The sequence below is a fragment of the Microplitis mediator genome, chromosome 3 (assembly GCF_029852145.1).
Source record: "Microplitis mediator isolate UGA2020A chromosome 3, iyMicMedi2.1, whole genome shotgun sequence".
Classification (NCBI taxonomy): Eukaryota; Metazoa; Arthropoda; class Insecta; order Hymenoptera; family Braconidae; genus Microplitis; species Microplitis mediator.
Genome location: NC_079971.1, coordinates 22,305,214 through 22,321,057, shown reverse-complemented (window position 1 = coordinate 22,321,057; position 15,844 = coordinate 22,305,214). Strand labels below are relative to the sequence as shown.

General features: G+C 32.8%; 6 protein-coding genes across 6 annotated transcripts; 2 read left to right on the top strand and 4 right to left on the bottom strand.

Moving 5' to 3' along the window:
* Positions 1–2,384: 2,384 nt before the first annotated feature.
* On the bottom strand, positions 2,385–6,058 carry LOC130665131 (uncharacterized). Its single transcript, XM_057465413.1, has 2 exons — positions 5,927–6,058; positions 2,385–4,788 (listed from the first exon to the last, which is right to left on the bottom strand). The coding sequence occupies exon 2, from the start codon at positions 4,684–4,686 to the stop codon at positions 3,439–3,441; it is 1,248 nt and encodes a 415-aa protein (XP_057321396.1). The 5' UTR covers positions 4,687–4,788; positions 5,927–6,058; the 3' UTR covers positions 2,385–3,438.
* Positions 6,059–9,019: 2,961 nt separating this feature from the next.
* On the bottom strand, positions 9,020–9,456 carry LOC130665254 (histone H2B-like). Its single transcript, XM_057465579.1, has one exon. It carries the CDS (start codon positions 9,425–9,427, stop codon positions 9,053–9,055), a length of 375 nt encoding a protein of 124 aa, XP_057321562.1. The 5' UTR covers positions 9,428–9,456; the 3' UTR covers positions 9,020–9,052.
* A 304-nt stretch (positions 9,457–9,760) lies between these two features.
* On the top strand, positions 9,761–10,212 carry LOC130665251 (histone H2A). The gene has a single exon (XM_057465575.1). The coding sequence runs from the start codon at positions 9,806–9,808 to the stop codon at positions 10,181–10,183; it is 378 nt and encodes a 125-aa protein (XP_057321558.1). The 5' UTR covers positions 9,761–9,805; the 3' UTR covers positions 10,184–10,212.
* Positions 10,213–11,455: 1,243 nt separating this feature from the next.
* LOC130665250 (histone H3) lies at positions 11,456–11,973 on the bottom strand. Its single transcript, XM_057465574.1, has one exon. The coding sequence runs from the start codon at positions 11,925–11,927 to the stop codon at positions 11,517–11,519; it is 411 nt and encodes a 136-aa protein (XP_057321557.1). The 5' UTR covers positions 11,928–11,973; the 3' UTR covers positions 11,456–11,516.
* Positions 11,929–12,734, top strand: LOC130665256 (histone H4). Its single transcript, XM_057465581.1, has one exon. The coding sequence runs from the start codon at positions 12,254–12,256 to the stop codon at positions 12,563–12,565; it is 312 nt and encodes a 103-aa protein (XP_057321564.1). The 5' UTR covers positions 11,929–12,253; the 3' UTR covers positions 12,566–12,734.
* Positions 12,735–12,955: 221 nt separating this feature from the next.
* Positions 12,956–14,525, bottom strand: LOC130665247 (histone H1-III-like). Its single transcript, XM_057465572.1, has one exon. It carries the CDS (start codon positions 14,470–14,472, stop codon positions 13,813–13,815), a length of 660 nt encoding a protein of 219 aa, XP_057321555.1. The 5' UTR covers positions 14,473–14,525; the 3' UTR covers positions 12,956–13,812.
* Between the last annotated feature and the right edge of the window lie 1,319 nt (positions 14,526–15,844).

The following is a 15,844-nucleotide window of genomic DNA, read 5'->3' as shown; positions in this document are numbered from 1 at the left end:
TTGAGTTATATGAAACCAAAAATAGTTGTCAAGAGAAAGAAATACATTCTTAATGATGAAAACAATATAAAAAAAAAAAAAAAAAAATTATAATTTTTTGAAGGGGAGCCTCTCTGCTCCACAAATAAATTTTTTTTTGTCTTCATATCCACCAATAATGTGAAATGTAATTTTTCTTTATGTATATAACATATAAAAAATTTAATTTAATGAAATTTAATCAACTTTCAGAAATTTTTTTTTTCAACTTTTTTTGAGGGTACTCCATTTTGCCCGCCAAAAATAAAAATTTAATTTTCCAACGGCAGCTAAAAAAATTGTCTATTTACCTTGAATGCCATTAAAAAGAAAAAGATTTAGCGTATTTTAGTCCTTGAAAACTTAGTATTTTCTCAAGTACCCCGTTTTGCCCCCCCCCCCACCACTCCCCTAATAATAATATTAATAGTAATCAAAAGTTGAAAAACTAATAAAAATTTAATTTTGACTCATATTTTTGAATAATGTTTCCTATATTTTATTCTCCGTGTGTGTGCATAAAAAACAACAAAGGGAAATAAATACGTAAAGCGAATACGTAAATGGGCATAAAACCTCATATTCACCGCTGGTAAATTAAAAAAACGAAATTTATATATATGTTAAATTACCTCAGTACTTATTTTAGTGACACATGAAATAAAACATATAATCGGATAAATAATTCTGATAATCCAAATTGTCTGTAGAATAAATTGCATCATAAAATCTTCGTGTCCATAATTAAAAACACAAATTATCCATAAATAAAAAGTATATGACAAAGTCAAACAAAAATGCCCGATGATAAACAGAATTGGCAGCGAATAAAATTCAATTGAATCACGTAATAAATCATACAAATTTCGATTAATGCTCAGTAAAGAAATAACTTGAACATAATTTTCATCTTCAAAATCACAATAATCGTCATTAATTAATTTAAACTGTTTAAATAAATCATTAGTGTACTTAAAGCGTCTCTGTAAATGAATTACTATCAACATATATTGTATTACTGTACAGCCGATAATTATCGTCGGTAGTGAACTGACAATTGATAATTCAAATTTACCTCTTTTAATATAACTCATTACTAAAACAGTTAATGTTATTATTAAATAAATAAATATGACAATAATATAGTTATTATATTTATTTATTTTTATTTCATTTATATTTTTTATGTCAATTAATTTTTTTTCCCACTCCAATAAATTTATTATTAATTTTATTATTTTACGCTGCTGTACGCAGTAATAAATTGTTATTATTGTCGAAATTAGTGCTTCGATAATTGATAGAAAAAATTGTACTAAATAATTTACATAACCAATTTTATGTGATTTTGTACTTTGCGATGTGTAGATAATTATTACAAAAGATAGTGATAGTAATAAATTGTACAGAGAGCCGATAAATGATTTTTTAATAATTATTTTAATTTTATTATTATTGTCAGTAAAAAATATATTTGTCGAAAATGGCGCGAGACCAAATAATTTGAATATTTTTATTATTGTACATAATAAATTAATCGTGAGTGAGGAAACTTTTTTGTTTATTTCCATCTTATTTTTTTTTTTAAATTAACTTGAGCGGTTTTTTTTTTGTGAAGCTTTTTTTTGGTGACTGATATTAAGAGGATTTCATTTATTTTTATGTATAGAAGAGAATATGAATATTTTATGTGATGTGAAATTTTAATAAGATAATTATTTTAATAATTGACAAGTTAATTGATTGGGTGACGGGTTTATTAAAAATGAATGACGAATTTGATGATTCATATTCGGTCATGTCAAAATGATGATAATCAGATAGATTTTATAATTATATATCGTGTTAATAAATAAGAAAAAAAAAATGTTTAAAAATAAAATTTTAATTACAAAAATATTAAAAATTTATTTCGTATAAAAATCGGTCGCTAAAATTTCGTCAAAGTAGAAAATTTAATTATTTTAGAAAATTTTCAAATTCAAATTCGTATAAATAAGAATTAAAATTTTTTCGTTTAGAAAAAGTCAAAAAAATAAATATAATTTAAGATTTTTGAAAAAAATAGCTACCGGTCTTCCCATTCAAAAGTTATTTTAGATGTAGTGATTTTTTTTTTTCGGTTTTGAAATTTAAAATTGCCGCCATTTGAACTAACCCTTACCGGTTCACCCATTTTTGAATTTAAACAAGAAAACAATAATAATAATCCATTTAAAATAAATATTTACGAGTTTGTCTAAAAATAATTCTATAAAAAATAGAATTAAAATTTACAACGTAAAATTTTATGCTGAAAAATCAATGCAATTTTTAATTATTATACTAAATAAAATGAAAGTTAAACAAATTTGCTGTTCGGTTAATTTTATTTTCCATTATATAGTAAATGCTTTTATTAGCATACAATTTTCATACATATATTGTTTTTGATATCTCAATTTATTATATTTTTTTTTAATTGTTCTAGTGTATAGCCGCAATTACGGCTTTTTGCACTTTTTGCCTTTATATCGCAACTGCTTACTTTTTCTGCGTTCATTGTGCGGCTGTGGCCCGACTTGTGCTTATACTGTACTGTACCATTACGGTGATACCCTACCCCCCACCTTGGCTGTGGGAGTATAGAGGCAAGGGAAACCACAGAAAAAACCATTCCCAGTACAGTTCGGTTTGGGTGAGGCTCTAGTAATCGATTAAAATCCCATTTTACCGATCACTAGATCCTCATTCCGCGCCTAACGGTCAAAGACTTCCGATCGAGCTCAACGCGTGGCTAAGCGGTCACCCAGCCAAGCAACGATCATGCGCGATGCTGCTTAACTTGGGTGATCGCCCGAGCCACACGAGAACCGCTCGGCTGTTTCTGCCCTCTTCTCAATTTGTTATATTATATCACAATATGTAACTTACAATATAAATATGACAATAATTAAATGTATTGAATAAATTTTTAGGAAAACCATAAATATATCGCTAATAGCCTTTAATAGTCAAGACTATGAGCACTAAGATTCTGACGTCTACGAAATTATGATAAATTCAATTTTTCTGTCATTGATCGCATTACTATCTAAAGAATAGAATTTGTTAGGATATTTCCTACTCTATCGCAGTTGCTATAGCAACGCTCCCTACCCTATTGCAGTTGCTACGGCAACAGTCCCTACTCTATCACAGTAAGTATAGCAACGCTCCCCACTCCATTGGTTGCTATAGTAACTGCGATAGAGTGGGAACTAATTGCCATAGCAACTGCAATAGAGTGGGGACTTTTGCCATGTCAACTGCAATAAAATGAGGATTATCTTAATAAATTTTATTAAAAATTATTTAAATAGTAATGTAATATTCAATAATAAAAAAATTTAACTGATCATAATATCATTAACATTAAGTTTGACAAATTACAGCAGATATTTACTCAAACAATATGTTTTCCGAATTGGAACTGCTCGATTTACTCAAGCTTAATCCGTCCTGTTTAGTTTCATCGTTAATTTTCTTGAAACAGTTTGTAATCAAATGACCTTTCATTTTACAATATTTACATATAATTGTGCTTGTATTATTATGCATATATCTTTTTTTTTTTAAATCTTCTTCTTGCGTTTTTTCCACACTCTTACCATTGTCAACCTTATGATTATTTCTCTTACAAAAATTGCAATGTTTCGCAAATCTTAAACCATTAGCCGTCATCTGGGAATCATTTCCACCAAAAGTTACCTTCTTATTAATAGTATTTATTCGATATGGATTGTTACCTTGAACATCTTGAGATGTTTGGTTTTGAGTATTATCGAAACATTTATTTTTGTAAGTATTAAAAGAATAATTATTATGATCAAAGACTTTAAATATTTTTTGGGCATTTTTAGACTGTCCCAACTGTCGTTCAATTTTCAATGCTAACTGATGGGCCGTTGCAAAATCAGTCAATTTATCATCTTTCAAAAATAATAAAAAAGCCGGATGTAACCCTGAAATAAATGATCGAGTAGCAAATTCTTTAGCCAATAATTCTTTTTCACGTTTGTTGTCACCTCCATTTTCTTCAACTTCCGCTAATGTATCTTCTAAATGTTTACGAATACGATAACCGTAATCCACAACACGCTCATCTGGTTTCTGTTCAAAATCATTGAACTCACTCAGCCACTTTGAAAAATTTTTACTCGGACGAAAATGTAATTTTATTAATTTTATAAACTCATCAATTGTCCCAATATCAAAACAGCTCATACGTTCCAATGGTTTACCTTTGAGTTTAGATTTTAAAACTCTTATTATAAATTTCTCATCAATTGATGGCGACAAATATTTTTTAGTGTCTTCACATGATTTTATAAAATAATTTATGGGATAGCCATTAATAGAACCGTCAAAATCTGGTATTGTACTAAAAAAAATTTTGTAATCCAGTTTATTAGTATCAAGATTATTGTTATTTCCATCATTGTCATCAATAAAATTATCGCAAGTTGGTTTTAATACTTCCGTATTAAAATCAACGTTTGGAATAAATCGTGATTGATTTTTTTTTCTTAAATTCATAGCTTCCTGTTTGGTCTCTAATTTAACACGTTCCAGTTCAGCACGAAGTTCTAGTATACTATCGTGTACATCAATCAGAGAATTGTCTATTGATGGCAATTCATTAATCATTTCTATTGATATTTATTAAATAATTTCTTTGATTAATTTTATTATTTTTAATTATTAATTAGCCAAATTGTCTATTTGTTGACGATATTAATTTTTTTGAACCTGTAAATAAAAAGCAAAAATTTTTATCATGTTGATAATCACTGTTAGAACAAGTTTTCAAGTCTTAGCAATAAAATTAATTATTTGTTGAATAATAGAAATACTAATTTTTATCATTTTAAATTTTTAATCGAATCAGAAATTTTTACCTCGAGAAAAATGACAGATTTATCAATGACCGCTTTAAGTGGGACTAGAACCCGGGACCCTTGGCACAAAAGACTAACGCTTTAACTACTACGCTACGCACCCAATTAAAAATTAATTTATTAAAATTTCTAAGGTAAAACCGTGAGAATACATTCAGTGTAACAATTTTTGAATTTTTTTATAAACAAATCAATTACGGAAAAAAAATAAAAAAAAAAAACTATGCGCATGTGGAAAAGTACAAAAGCTACTGATGCAATTTTTTAATTATTTTTTTTTTGCGACAGACACTTGAAATCTACGACATTTAGCGCCTATAGCCGGCAGCTAAAAATATTAGATAAGATACAGCTGGTAAAAAAGATACCTAATCGTTCTAATAGTGACGTCATTATCGGATCAAAAAATATTTTTTGGTTACATGGGCGATAGCAAACGACCAAAAAATATCGAAGTAACTTAACGAGCCATCTTGTGACAAAATTTATCATCATTTTAATTCGTCCACTCACCGACTTCTCTCTAATTTTCAACAAATACTCAAAACAATCTTACCAAATAAATAAACGCGGATTTATAATCTGCCATTTATAGGCACTAAATATAGTAAATTTCAAATATCTGTCACAAAAACTAATGAATTTATCTAGTACAATCGAGTCTAAGACGCTCGTGTGTTGGTACCCTCGCCTTCGGCTCCGGCACCAATCTTCACACTCGCGTCTTAAACACGATCGCACTCGATAGATAAACTACTATTTTTAACTAGGTAACACTTATAAAGTGTTGAATAGTAGATCGATTAGAAATTTTAGAGTAACACAGAGAATCGTATTGATTTGACACAAAATAATCAACACAAAAAATTTAACACGGACGGTTTTTAACACAGATACACAAAATTTTTTACTGTGTACCCCATTTGGCCCCTCCCACTCCTAAATATGTATTCGTATGTGTTAATAATAAAAAATAATTTAAAACTTACCAGGATTTCCTTAAAAGCTGATGAAATACGTCGTAACAAATTTGCCTGATGAACTTTTATTGTTAATTACGTTAGTAATAAATTTTTATTTTTAAAATATATAACAATGAATAACAAAATTTTTAATTATGCTTAGCAATGATTATCTTTAGGTTATCGATAATTAAATAAATATTACAACTGACGATGTGTACAGAACGAGAGTTTGTCAAGAAGTTACTTGATGACAAGAAATCCCGAGTATTTATATTATTCTCGAAAGACAATTGTTTTTTTGGAAAGGGAAATGTCAAAAACAACGAATTATTATAATAATTAGAGTTTATTACTTTGTCAGCATGAAACTTTATCGTAAATTTCTAGCCAACAACTAATTGATTCATAATATTTTTAGCCATTACGTTCATTTTTTGTCTTGTTTTATTGACTGTCCGATTATTAATATAAGACAATAATATTATTAATGTTTACTGCTATAATAAAATTAATTACTATCACTTAGGTGGTCGTCAGTTCAATATGGAAGCGATCGATCAGTTTCAGGGTTAAACGTCGATGTACGACTTCGTTAAAAAATGAAGGGAAAAAACTTTATTTACCTATATAGTATATACTCATTAGGGTGATCCAAAAAATAACAAATTTTTTTTTTTTTCTTCCAAACAGGTTCAAACGTTTCATTTAGATAAAAAAAGACGCCTGTGAAAATTAGAGCTCTTAATATTAACATTAAGAGGTTCCTCATCGCACTTTTCTATTTCCCATAAGAATAACATGGGAAAAATTTTTTTTACGTCTTCTGATTTTTATAAGTAGCTAACGATGCGTCATAGGAATAAATGGCAGGCATATTTTTGTAGGGAATTGAATGCTCTACAAAAAAAGATTCTTATCATTTTTTGAGGAATCTATTTGTTCAAAAGTTATTTGAGGTTGAAGTCGAATTCATATTAAATTTTAAGATTTTCTACTTTTCCGGCGAAACTATCAGACTTATTACAAAATATCATCAGACCTTTTTTGTAGACAATTTTATTTCCTAAAAGTTATTTTGAATAAAGTTTTTTCGAATTCCGCATTGTTTTCTAATTATTTTTATTTTAATGTCAAGCTCTTAAAATCGATCAGAAGACTATTTTTTTATGAGCATGACATTAAAATAAAAATAACTAGAAAACAATGCGGAATTCGAAAAAACTTTATTTGAAATAACTTTTAGGGAATAAAATTGTCTACAAAAAAGGTCTAATGACATTTTGTAATAAGTCTGATAGTTTCGCCGGAAAAGTAGAAAATCTCAAAATTTAATATGAATTCGACTTCAACCTCAAATAACTTTTGAACAAATAGATTCCTCAAAAAATGATAAGAATCTTTTTTTGTAGAGCATTCAATTCCCTACAAAAATATGCCTGCCATTTATTCCCATGACGCATCGTTAGCTACTTATAAAAATTAGAAGACGTAAAAAAAATTTTTCCCATGTTATTCTTATGGGAAATAGAAAAGTGCGATGAGGAACCTCTTAATGTTAATATTAAGAGCTCTAATTTTCACAGGCGTCATTTTTTATCTAAATGAAACTTTTGAACCTGTTTGCAAGAAAAAAAAAAAAATTTGTTATTTTTTGGATCACCCTAATACTCATATATATTAAATTTATATATACATATATATTTTCGATTAATAATTGACCTTTCAACTATTAAGCTTAATTGATTTGTTTACTTATCTCCAGACATTCTATGAGGAATTATTATTACAAAAAAAGAACAATGTCGATTATATGATTGTTCATATACGTACACGGAAAAAAAAGAACTGTTGCTACAACAGAAAAGTCCTGTTGCAGCCACAAGATTATTCCTGTTGCAGCCACAGGAATAGTCTTGAATTCATAATGAGTATAATATATAAATTTAAATAGATATATAAATAGGGGAAGGGAGGAAGAGCAAAATGGGCCACTGAGGCAAAATGGTTCCCCTAAAATTTTTATAATGTAAGTTTTTCAGTTTGGTTCACTTTTTTTTTCGTTCTGCTGAGATTTTGGTGTTATCTTACTGTGTCTATCAAAATAAAAAAATCCTGAATAGTTGGGTAAAACGGGCCCCCAACAAAACTCAATGTATTTTTCTCGCTTGTTTTATGTTTTGAAAATTTTTACTATGTATTTAATAGAGAAAAGAGTTGATAGTGACGACTTGGACCTTAAAATAACTAGATTCAAAGTTTTCTGTTGGATTACTATTCGATTAATTCGAAAAAATTGAATTTTAGTTAGTAATGCTGTTGAAGTCGTGACCCAGTTTGCCTATTATCATAATTCTTTAATCATTTTTGTTAAAAAAATTTTAGGGACCCGTTTGGTTAAAAAATATTCTTAGGTTTTCGAAGTCTAGGCAGCCCATTTTACCCCCGCCCCAACACTTTTAATGTTAAAAATTTTGGGGGACCCATTTTGCCGCCCCCCCTTTCCCTATTAATATATATAGTTAAATTTATATATTATACTCATTATGAATTCAAGACTATTCCTGTGGATGCAACAGGAATATTCCTATGGCTGCAAGAGAAGTAGACTCGCGGCTACAAGAGAAGTAGACTCGCGGCTGCAACAGGAATACTCCTGTGGCTGCAACAGAAATATTCCTGTGACTGCAACAGGAGTATTCCTGTGGCTGCCACAGGACAAGGTCCTGTTGCAGTAACAGTTCTTTTTTGGAAACTATGGATTGGCATAAGGATACATGGGCATCAACATAGGAAAGTACGGATTTACGTAAGAATTCATATCGAAAAGTATGGACACCTGGATTCCTATATAGGAATTCCATATAGCAAACTATGGATACCAGGATTTTTATATAGGGATTCCACATCGGAAACTGCGGGTACCTGAGTTCCCAGAAACGAAAAAAATTCCTAGCAGACATTTCTAATAAAAAACGTTGAACTTATTAGAATTCGACTGTATGGATTTTGAATTATATATGTTATTTTTAATGATATTTTAATAACTAATGATATTTTTAATTAAACTTGAGAAAAATATACGTTTTAAAAAATTTGGTGGCCCTGAAAAGGGCCGTTTGGTTAATGATTTAATGATTTGGATCAGGAAATTTATTTGGAGCTGGTGTATTTGGTGACAGCTTTGGTTCCTTCACTGACTGCGTGCTTGGCCAATTCACCAGGAAGCAGAAGACGAACTGCAGTTTGGATCTCCCGGGAGGTGATGGTTGACCTCTTGTTGTAGTGCGCAAGTCTTGAAGCTTCGGCAGCGATACGCTCGAAGATGTCGTTGACGAAACTGTTCATGATGCTCATGGCTTTACTTGAGACTCCAGTGTCTGGATGAACTTGTTTCAATACTTTGTAGATGTAGATAGCGTAACTTTCCTTACGCTTCTTCTTGCGTCCTTTCTTGTCACTCTTGGTGATGTTTTTCTGGGCTTTACCAGACTTCTTGACGGCTTTACCACTTGCTTTCGGAGGCATGATGACGGAGCGATAGATTGACTATTAGAGAGTAGTCGGACTGTGCCAAAAATTTTTTTTCGAGGTGATAGCATAACTTTTGAATCGGTAACTGCGAGGCCAATAAAATTGCGTAAAAGCAAGTGGAGGGGATGGACGTAATCTTATTGGTGCGCTGGTACCGACGGCTTAAAAATAATAACAATAGTAATAAAATCGGGACCTGCGAGCCAATGAAAGCGCAGAGGTGGTGGAGGGGATAGAAACTCGTTCCAGATTGGGCCGCAGATCCCGATGAAAAGTTGATAACCCTCGTTTTTTCGGCGCCATCTTGTATTACAAACCTAGAGTTCGCTCTGCTCACTTGTGTCACGTTTTTTAACCTCAAAACTTATCATCATGTCTGGTCGCGGTAAAGGAGGCAAAGTAAAGGGAAAGTCAAAGACCCGTTCAAGCCGTGCTGGACTCCAGTTCCCAGTCGGTCGTATCCATCGTATGTTGCGTAAAGGAAATTACGCAGAACGTGTTGGTGCTGGTGCTCCAGTCTACCTCGCAGCTGTCATGGAATACTTGGCCGCTGAAGTTCTCGAGTTGGCAGGCAACGCTGCTCGTGACAACAAGAAGACTCGTATCATCCCACGTCATCTCCAATTGGCCATCCGTAACGACGAAGAGTTGAACAAACTTCTCTCAGGAGTCACCATCGCTCAAGGTGGAGTCTTACCCAACATCCAAGCTGTCTTGTTGCCCAAGAAAACCGAAAAAAGCAGCTCATAAATTGCACATGAATTGAAATAAAAAAACAAAACGGCCCTTTTCAGGGCCACCAAATTTTTTAAAACGAAAGAATCTTATTCAAGTTCATTATCTATAGAAGTTATATTTAATGAATATTAATTACTCTGCATTTATTGTGTGATATAAATTTGTTTCTTTGTTTCTAACTTTTTACTTGTTTTTAAGGACTGGGAGAGGGAGGGGGCTCCGCCCCTGGACCTCGATTTTGTGCCCACGTATATCGCCACATTTATAATACAAAATAGTATGTGCAACGTTATCGATTACTCCTTTCGCTCGTGCGTTCAAATTCGCAATCGACAACTTCTCGCACTTGTTGTACACTATACTATTGTGGAAGAAACACAGTTTCTGCGGATTTAAACTGGACACATTTGGATCAATTTAACATTTTGGGTCAACTTCACACATTTTCTATAAATTGGAAGATTAATCCAAAAAAAAAGATAAATCACCTTCTAAAAATATTATTTTTTCCGAAATCAATTTTTAATGGATCGTTTTTCTCCGGGTCTATTTTTTTCAGATTACCGGGGTTCCTCTGCAAAATTTTCAATCAATAAACCAAATTTGGCACAGCTTTTTCTACCTGTCAATTCTGGCACTAGATAATTATTTATGTCTTATTATTTCAGATGCGTGGCCGTAATGAGGGTCAATTACAAATAACGGAAATGAATTTTTTCGGTTACAAAATGGATCCACTTTGCTAATAAAAAATTATAATTATTGTTACCGTTAATTGTCATCCTATAATTTTTGGGATTCAGAAAATAATCAATTTATTACTGAAATTTAATTATTAATTAAATCCTCAAAAATTTTTAATTATTGCGATAGTCAGCTAATAGATCGCATGCTTTTATGCTGAAATTAATCCGAGAACAAATAACACAATTATTGGTTCAAATAAAACAATTTGGTAGTTAACCAGTCCATGGATTTTTAATGGAGGTAATTATGAAGTCGTATAAATGACTATATGTAGTGATCGGCAATCGGGTTTTCAATTTAATATGAAGACATTGAACCTTAATCTATAGAAATAGAAATAAGGGTGAAAAAAGAAAAAATTCTCATAAAAAAGGAGCCTCGTAATTAGTCATTTTCATTCGGTTGAATTCAATTGTATTTAGTATAGTTGGGTAGATGACAATGGATATGGTGAATTAATTCATAATTAATTAATTAATTATATATTTAATTCAAGTTAATAAAATAAATTAGAAACGAGTTTGATTTTCTTAGTTTGAAAAATTTGATGGCCCTGAAAAGGGCCGTTTGGTTTGTAAGTTTTTGAAGTTGGGATAACTTAGGCACGTTCTCCTCGGATACGACGAGCCAACTGGATGTCCTTGGGCATGATGGTGACACGCTTGGCGTGGATGGCGCAGAGGTTGGTGTCTTCGAAGAGACCAACTAAGTAGGCCTCGCTGGCTTCCTGGAGAGCCATCACAGCTGAGCTCTGGAATCGGAGATCAGTTTTGAAATCTTGGGCGATTTCACGAACCAGACGTTGGAATGGTAGTTTACGGATGAGAAGTTCCGTGCTCTTCTGGTAGCGACGAATTTCACGGAGAGCTACTGTGCCGGGACGGTAACGATGAGGCTTCTTGACTCCTCCGGTTGCTGGCGCACTTTTACGAGCGGCTTTGGTAGCCAGTTGTTTGCGTGGAGCCTTTCCACCAGTCGACTTACGAGCAGTTTGCTTGGTACGAGCCATTGCAAGGTAGCGAGAGACTTAACGTAGCGATACGTTCAAGAGATTCAGGCGAATTCATAAAATGGCGCCCGTTTTTGCCTTTTTGTCAACTTTCTCGCCGCGTGGCACGTTCTGATTCGTTTATTTTTGGTAGAGGGGGATAATTTAACGAACGTTTCTGTGATTGGTCCAAATTCAAAGGTGGGAGAAAATTTCACCGATTCGTTGCAATCGGGCAGAGAGGGAAATCGTAAGAAAGTGCTTAAATACGGCCATTTTGGGTTGCTAAGTCATTATTTTAACGACTCTCGTCGAGTGAACGTATCCGTACTCTTAAATTTCCGAAAATGACTGGCCGTGGTAAAGGAGGAAAAGGATTGGGAAAAGGAGGAGCCAAGCGTCATCGTAAAGTTCTTCGTGATAACATCCAAGGTATTACCAAACCAGCGATCCGTCGTCTGGCTCGTCGTGGTGGAGTCAAACGTATCAGCGGTCTTATCTACGAGGAGACCCGTGGAGTTCTCAAAGTCTTCCTTGAAAATGTGATCCGTGACGCAGTCACCTACACCGAGCACGCCAAGCGCAAGACCGTCACTGCCATGGACGTTGTCTACGCTCTGAAACGTCAAGGCCGTACTCTTTACGGTTTCGGAGGTTAATTTCATCATTCGACTCAGCAAATATCAATTGAACCAAACGGCCCTTTTCAGGGCCACCAAATTTTTCACACGTAAAAAATTAATCAAGTTATCAGATTTTTAATCCCATTGTAATTGTAATTTAACAATAATTAAACAATAATTTTTCGATTTCTCCAATACTTGCATCTCGACCTGACTACCTAATCTTAACACCTATGATCTGTTCCAAGGCAATGAAAAAAATCCTGACTCGATCTTTTAATAACTCCTGGTATCTATTAATTTCATTGATTTATAAATAAATCGAAAATTACATTCTGTTCAGTCAAAGCATTCACTCTCGCCACCACCTGAGAACGCCGCGCCTCACCAGTAGGTCGGCAGCACTTGCCGATGTCGACCGCTGCGCGCGAAATTTCAGCCAATAATAAAATCCATAATTCAAATTGATTAGTTCCAAAATTACTTAAAAGAGCTGCGACATGAAACGCATTCATTGGCTGAAGATTTCAGTTGCTACTGGAATTTTCTCATTGGCTGAAAAATTATCTGCGACTTCTACCAATTTTCGCATTGGTCAATCTCTCTGACGTTACTAGGAAGAAGCTCTCAGCCGGTGGTTTTTCCGCTTGTGAGGAAAAGTATCGTTTCTGGCCACTTTAGAGGCAGTTTTAACCACTTAGAAATTTTGAATAAAATAATTTGGAAAATACGCAACAATATATAAATTTTTTTAATAAAGTATTATATCTCCAATAATGAAGCAGTGGCCACAAATGAAACTTCTATCTTATATTCCAAATCTACATTCTACTAATTACTGGTTTTTAATTTATTAATTTTAAATTACTGAAGCAGATTCATTTTTCTTTAACAATTATTTACCGTTTTGAATATAATTAGTATAAATAATTTCGGTGGAAGTATGAAGCGATCGAGGTGGAAATTTATGGCAAGGAATTGAATTGTAACAGACCTAAAAGTATAAATAATAAAAAACTAAAAGTCTGAATCGAAGTAATTAGAAAAATTGGTAACTTGTCTAAGGAGACGAGTAAAATTATCAAAATTTACATGGACACCCACGTAATGGTCGGAAGATTATTTAGGAATTGTAATTATTAAGGGTCAACAGAGGAAGATCGTGGGTGATCAATATCTTGAACTATTTTGAAATCCCAAAGAGTTCTTTACGTTTTGAAAAATTTGGTTGGCCCTGAAAAGGGCCGTTTGTTTTTAAATGTTTATATAAGTGGATTGAGTATTTAATTTCTGACTGCAGGTGCTTTCCTAGCTGCAGGTTTAGGTGCTTTTAGAGCTGCAACTTTCTTGGGCTTAGGTGACTTAGGTTTAGCTGTTGGAGCCTTGGCAGCTTTCTTGGCTTTTGGAGAAGCAGCAGCTTTAGTTTTGGCTGGTGCTTTGGCGGCTGGTTTCTTGGGCTCAGATTTTTTAGCTGGTGCTTTTTTGGGCGATGCAGGCTTCTTGACAGCTTTGGCTTCACCGGTTGCTTTCTTGGCTGCTGGTTTTTTGGCAGCTGCAGGTTTCTTTGCAGCAGCGGGTTTCTTCGCGGCAGCTTTAGGTTTAGGTGCAGCTTTTTCAACTGGAAGTTTGAATGATCCAGAAGCGCCTTTTCCTTTGGTTTGAACCAGAGTTCCCTTGATGACGGCGGCCTTGAGGAACTTCTTGATGAACGGTGCTTGCCTTTCAACGTCAACCTTGTAGGTTGCAGCGATATACTTCTTGATGGCCTGAAGAGATGATCCCCCACGTTCACCAAGAGATTTGATGGCAGCAATGACCATGTCTGCAGCACTTGGATGAGTTGCCTTCGTTGCTGGTTTCTTGGCAGCAGCTTTTTTAGGCGAGTCGACCTTTGCCGGAGCTTTCTCTTCAACTGGAGCTGGAGATACAGATGTCTCAGTCATCTTTACGAATAATAGTTTGAGTAAAACTTTGAATAAACCCAAGAATAGCTTCTAAAAACTGACGTTAGTAGATTGTGGCGCCACCTCCACTGAACGCAGACCCAACCCTGTCACGCGGACCATGGAGAGAGACTGCTCTGTGACTCACCAGAATCATGTCAATAAATTTTACTCAGCGGTGTTCAAGCCTCACATTTATTTACATTTTTAAAAATATATCTCTTGGAATTTATGACAAGTAATTTTTTTTTCTGCTAACAAAATGTTTGATAATAATTTCCAAAAATGTATTTCACTGAAAAATTAATATATATCTAGTGTAATTGGCATTTTGCCAGAACACTATGGGTTCGGAAACTATGAATGCCGCTCTAATAACTTAAATTAATAATAATATATAAACATAATCATCATATAAATAATTATACAAGATACCTCGATGTTTATTGAAGTTAAAAAAAATTTCATACCAATCAGAACATATATTATTACATATAATTTAAATATATACACTCGGGTCTTACGAACAAACATCACGTTCAATCGGTTCTTATTTTTTACTCTTTAAATTTTCATTTCCGTAACAAAATTTATTAATAAACCATAAATGTTATACTGTTTAAAAATTTTTGTACGAACTAATTGCAAAAAAAAATTATTACGGATTATAATTGAGTGAAATTGATAACTTTAGGTCGAGTTAAAAAATAGTAACTATGTCTATCTCGCAATGGAGAATGATTACCATCTCAATCTGATAATCATTATCATGCTTTTACGTTGACTATCCGTTGCTTGTCTAGTAACTCTGGAGTCCTGGTGCATTTATTTCCTGTAAAAAATTTCTGCTGTGACATTGGTTCCCGAGGGTTTTACATGGTGACCTCGGTGTGAAACATCGAGCCATGTACTTTTAACATGGAGTTATTGTTATTTTACACAGCAGAAGATGTTATTCGCTTAAAATTTATACGTTCCCCGATCATATGATCTGTAATTAAAAATTACCCAATAACTAATTTTTTATACTAAAATTTTTTAAATTAACTTTAACTACAAAAAATTATCCTCTATCTTTCTTTAGTAATGAGTTAAAAAATTACAATTGATAACCGAACTAACAAAAAATAGGTCATGTTTTTTTCATTAAAAGAATTATTCATTACAATTTACACTGTAATCATTAATTAAATGTCAATTGCAGACTAACAATGATAAATAAACCTTTGTTATTGATATTTGTCCGACCTTTACAAGGTTTTTAATGGTGCAAACTTGATAAATTTACGATTCTCATACCAAGCTAATGTAATTGAGAGAGAGCCCTTAAGTGTATACCCTGTTTAGAAAATCTCATAGAATCCAATAGGTT